At 46.9% G+C, this 5,572-nt stretch overlaps 1 protein-coding gene across 3 annotated transcripts in view; it reads right to left on the bottom strand.

Annotated features, from left to right (window-relative positions):
- MYL2 (myosin, light chain 2, regulatory, cardiac, slow) overlaps positions 1-5,572 on the bottom strand; it is a 17,239-nt gene that overhangs the window by 1,868 nt on the left and 9,799 nt on the right. For 2 of the 3 annotated variants that reach the window (XM_011997880.1, XM_011997879.1), the window contains exons 3-6: positions 2,983-3,058; positions 1,453-1,557; positions 538-616; positions 389-437 (exon numbers count right to left, since the gene is read on the bottom strand). In XM_011997880.1, coding sequence (XP_011853270.1) covers positions 389-437; positions 538-616; positions 1,453-1,557; positions 2,983-3,058 — 309 coding nt within the window. Of the gene's footprint in view, positions 1-388; positions 438-537; positions 617-1,452; positions 1,558-2,982; positions 3,059-3,494; positions 3,595-5,572 lie in introns of all 3 variants that reach the window. The other variant, XM_011997878.1, reaches the window with a different exon arrangement.

The raw sequence follows: 5,572 nt of genomic DNA on the forward strand, positions 1-5,572 counted from the left end.
CGTCCACCACCATGCCCAGCTAATTTTTGTATTTTTAGTAGAGGCAGGGTTTCATCATGTTGGCCAGGCTGGTCTCAAACTCCTGGCCTCAAGTGATCCTCCTGCCTCGGCCTCCCAAAGTGCTGGGATTACAGGTGTGATTGTTGTTATTTTAGACAAGTGACTTTACTTCCCTGAGTCTCAGTTTGCCCATCTGTATAATGGGAGTTATGCTAGTCCCTACCTCATAGGGTGGCAGAGAATGAAATGAGGCCAGGGCTCAGAAGACGATAGCTGGTCCCCTGTCAGTGTGGGGTCAGGGGTGCTTTAGACAAGAGGGGGAGATAGAGCCCCCCAGAGGGAGAACCCAGGAGCTGGGGTACAGGGAGTGCTTGAAGGACCCCATTACCTCCTCCTTGGAAAACCTCTCCGCCTGCGTGGTCAGCATGTCCCGAACGCTGCAGAGAGAGGAAAGCAGGTGTTGGTGTCAGTTGTGCATGTGTAGTGGGGCAGGGGGGCAAGCAGGGAACCCCCTTCCTCCCCACAGACCCCACTCACTAATCAGCCTTCAGCACCCCTTTGCCTTCAGGGTCAAACACTTTGAATGCGTTGAGTATGGTTTCCTCAGGGTCCGCTCCTGAAACGGAACACAGGGGTTACATGTACTGGGGGTGGCTGGGAACCACTGGCACCCCAGGCAGCTGGGCCCAAGTTCCCCCAGAGATGAAGGGGCCAGAGCAAGGCTGCTTTGCATGGAGGAAAAATACCCTGCATTCATCTGACCCCTGAGCCTCTATTTTGAAAAAGAGGGCTGAGAACCCACGGTCAAACATCATCTAGATTCGAAAGCCTGGGATTCGAATCTTAACTCTGGCACTTGCTAGCCGTGTGGCCTCAGACAAGTGACTTTCTGTCTCTTAGTCTCAGTTCCCCATCTGTAACTGAGGATGAGAATAGAGCGTACCTCCTAGTTGCTGTTAAGTGGGGTAATGCGTATAAAGTGGTTAGCATGAGGTCTGACTTAGGTTAAGTCCTGGAGCAATGTTAGTTGCTGTGTTTTTGTTTTGTTTTGTTTTGTTTTGAGACAGAGTTTCACTTTGTTACCCAGGCTGGAGTGCAGTGGCACAATCTCGGCCCACTGCAACCTCCGCCATCCCGGTTCAAGGGATTCTCCTGCCTCAGCCTCCTGAGTACCTGAGACTACAGGTGTACACCACCGTGCCTGCTAATTTTTTGTGTGTTTTTAGTAGAGATGGGGTTTCACCATGTTGGCCAGGCTGGTCTTGAACTCCTGACCTCAAGTGATCCACCCACTTCGGCCTCTGAAAGTGCTGGGATTACAGGCATCAGCCACTGCGCCCAGCCAAATTGCTGTTTTCATTATTTTTTCCAATGGTGCTTTATCTCTTTTAAAGTTAACCATCTTCTGCCAGCCCCCCAAAGAAACATAGACACACACACACACGACCTTACCCTTGAGTTTCTCCCCAAACATTGTGAGGAACACAGTAAAGTTAATTGGACCTGGAGCCTCCTTGATCATTTCATCAATTTCTTCATTTTTCACGTTCACACGCCCTAGGGTAGGAAACACACACTCAGGGACTCAGAGCTGGGGGAGAAAGAGCCATTAAGACACTGCCATTGGCTCCTGGGATTCCACTTCAAGAAATCTAGTCTAGAAATAATCGGAGATGGGGTGGATGGGGGCAAATATCTTATGTGAGAAGATGTTCTTGACAGTGTTATTTATAATAACCAAATGACTGGAAGCAACCCTAACATCTGATGTGGGAAGGGGTTCATTATTTACTTATTTTTCTTTGAGACAGGGTCTAGCTCTGTCATCCAGGCTGGAGTGCAGTGATACAATCTTGACTCACTGTAACCTCCGTCTCCCAGGTTCAAGCGATTTTCGTGCCTCAGCCTCCTAAGTAGCTGGGATTGCAGGTGCACGCCACCGTGCCTGGCTAATTTTTGTAGTTTTTTGGAGAGATAGGGTTTTGTCATGTTGCCCAGGCAGGTCTCGAAGTGCTGGGTTCAAGTGATCTTCCAGCCTCCGCCTCCCAAAGTGCTGGGATTACAGGTGTGAGCCACCATGCCGGCCAGTTCGTTATATTTAAAATAGTGTCTTCAGAACCTGGAACATTTAATGCAGATATTTTCATTTTTCACTCAAATGGGAAAGGCTTGTATTGTAAATTAGCCCTTCACAGTTGGAGGCAGGAGAGACAGATCAGGATCACCTGAGGGAATTTTTTCAAGTTAAACCTGCTGTAACCCACAGCCTTGAAGGTTCTGATTTACCTGCTCTAGTCCTGCCACAAGCCTACCTTTGTGCAAATAAGAAAAATCTGTCACTTTTTAAGACAATGTATGTTTTAAGTATAAAAAGCTACACTCACTACAAATGTGAATAGTTCCCCGTAGAATTGTGCAGTGCACCGTCTGCACAGCTGTGTATGGTTGCCCTGAGTTCTAAGGTTAGGAGTAAGAGGCGGTGGTGGGTAGCAGATTAGGCATGTATATTTTGAAGAGACTCCATGTACTTGTGCTCACACTGTTGAGATGATACATTTTAGAAGATGAATTCAAAAGAGAATGATTCCTATAATTTAAAAAACTAAAACCCAAACCTAACAGACATGTCTAGAAAGACTTAGAGGAAAGAGACTGGAATGTTCACAGTGGAATATGACCTTCTGGGTGATGTCATTTTCTTCTTTATACTTTTCTGCATTTTTCCCCATTTTCTGTTGTGAGCTGACATTGCATTCAAAATCACACAAAAAAGTTATTTCAGGAGATAAAAGATATCTGAAGACACTCAAAGGCTAAACACTTCTTTCCCATCCCCTGAAATTTGTCTTAAAGAGCAGTTGTGGTGGAGTTGTTTCTTTGGGAAATGACACCCATCTTGGGCTTTTCTGATGGTCCCACCTTGTGCTCCTCATGGATGTGAGATAAAGAGACCCTCCTGCAGGGCTAGAGGGTGCAACATACCAAGGGCAGCAAAGGTGTCTCTCAGATCGTTCTTGTCGATGAAGCCATCCCTGTTCTGGTCCATGATAGTGAAGGCCTGTGGAAGGGAAGTGATTGGCAGCTCAGCCTGGGAGAAACTGGCAGAGTTGCCCAAGAAGTTGGGCCAAGGACTTGGCAGGAGTGGATTCTGGGATCTTCAAAGATCATTGCAGGACCTCAGATCAAAAGTCAACAATTGAAGATAATCCAACAATTTCTTCAAAATGTTAGGCCTCGTGTTATCATATGACCCAGACATTCCACTGCTAGATATATACCCAAGAGAATTGAAAACATGTCCACATAAAAGCCTGTACACAAGGCTAGGCATGGTGGCTCATGCCTATAATCCCAGCACTTTGGGAGGCCTAGGCTGGTGGGTCACTTGAGGTCGGGAGTTCAAGACCAGCCTGGCCAACATGGTGAAACCCCATCTCTATGAAAAATAGAAAAATTAGCCAGGCGTGGTGGCGCATGCCTGTAATCCTAGCTACTCGGGAGGCTGAGGCAGGAGAATTGCTTGAACCCGGGAGGCAGAGCTTGCAGTGAGCTGAGATCATGCCACTGAACTCCAACCTGGATGACAGAGCAAGACTCCATCTTGGAAAACAAAAACAAAAACAAAAACAACCTGAACACAAATGTGTGTAACAGCATTGTTCACAGTAGCCCAAAACTGAAAGCAACCTACATGTCCATCAGCTGATGAATGGATAAACCAAATGTGGTCTGTCCATACAATGGAATATTATTCAGCCATAAAAAGGAAGGAAATTCCTACAAAGATTACAACATGGATGAGCCTTAAAACATATGTGAAAGAAGTCTGACACAAATACCACATATTGTATGATTCAATTTCTATGAAATGTCCAGAACAAGAAATTCATGGAGACAGAAAATGGATTAGCGGTTGCCAGGGGCTGGTGGGAGAGGGAGGAGCAGGAAGTGACTGCTAATGGGTATGGGGTTTCTTTCTGGGGTGATGGAAATATTCTGAAAGTAGATAGTGGTGATGGTTGCACAACTTTGTGAGTATACTACAAACTACAAAACAGCACACTTAAAAGATGAATTTTATGATATGCAAATTATACCCCTATAAAGCTATTTATTTATTTATGAGAAAGAGTCTTGCTAGGTCGCCCAGGCTGCAGTGCAATCTGGTGTGATCTCGACTCACTGCAACCTCCACCTCCCGAGTTCAAGCGATTCTCCTGCCTCAGCCTCCCGAGTAGCTGGGACTGTAGACACGCACCACCAATGCCCAGTTTATTTTTGTTTAGTAGAGTCAGGGTTTTACCATGTTGGCCAGGCTGGTCTCAAACTCCTGACCTCAAGTGATCTGCCCACCTCGGCCTTCCAAAGTGCTGGGATTACAGGTATGAGCCACTGTGCCTGGCCCATGGTTCCTCATTTGTGAAATACTTGGGCATTTATAAAGTTCTGAGAACCTCCCTGGCCGCCAGCTGAGACAGATTACTGGTCCCATTTTACAGGCAGGGCAGGCTAGGGAGTGGGGAGGTCAGATGAAACACCAGTTTTTAGCTTTTTAAAAAAATAATAGCTTTAGGCCAGGTGCAGTGGCTCACGCCTGTAATCCCAGCACTTTGGAGGCCAAGGCAGAAGGATCACTTGAGGCTAGGAGTTTGAGACCAGCCTGGCTAACACAGTGAAACCCTGTCTCTAGTAAAAATACAAAAAAATTAGCCAGGCATGGTGGTGAGTACCTGTAATCCCATTTACTCAGACAAACAAACAACAAACAAACAAAACCAAATGGGGAATCCTGGCTACGTGTTTTGAGCTCTTTGCATCCCCTGCCCACACCCCCCGTAGCTGATTCCGGAGGTTGGGAAAAGAGGCGGGTGTAGCTTTCTCCCTGGAAGGTGACTATCTCAAGTTCAGATATGACACTTGTCTCAGGAATTTCTCTTTCCCTATGGGACACAGCATTCCTGCAATCTGAATGTTAGTGAGGACAAAAGGTACAACTGCTCATTTCCTGTTTCGAAGCCCCAAATGGTTTCCCCTTTGATATAAAGCACGTTAGGGCAGGGTGTAGCGGCTCACGCCTGTAATCCCAGCACTTTGGGAGGTCAAGGCAGGAGAATTGCTTGAGCCCAGGAGTTTGAGACCAACCTGGGCAACACAGGGGGACTCAATCTTTACAAAAATCACAAAAATTAACTGGGCACGGTGGTGTATACCTGTGGTCCCAGCTACTCAGGAGGCTGAGGTGGGAGGATCAATTAATCTGGGAGGTTGAAGCTGCAGGGAGCCATGGTTGTGCCACTGCACTCCAGGCTGGGTGACAGAGCCAGACTCTGCCACACACACACACACACACACACACACACACACAAAAGCAGACTGATCTCTTTAGCATCATTTTAGCATAGTTCCCTCTGGACAGCCAGGTAGTAATGTGGATGAGTCAGTGTGAGCCCTCACAACTGCTGGAAAATGAGTTCCGAGCCTGTCCTTCCAAGCCTGTGTGCAGTTTGGTCTAATTGGTACTTGGGTTCTCTTCATAAGGTCCATTGCCATCGAATGCGATGGGGTTTCAAAC

The sequence above is a fragment of the Mandrillus leucophaeus genome, unplaced genomic scaffold (assembly GCF_000951045.1).
Source record: "Mandrillus leucophaeus isolate KB7577 unplaced genomic scaffold, Mleu.le_1.0 Scaffold55, whole genome shotgun sequence".
Classification (NCBI taxonomy): Eukaryota; Metazoa; Chordata; class Mammalia; order Primates; family Cercopithecidae; genus Mandrillus; species Mandrillus leucophaeus.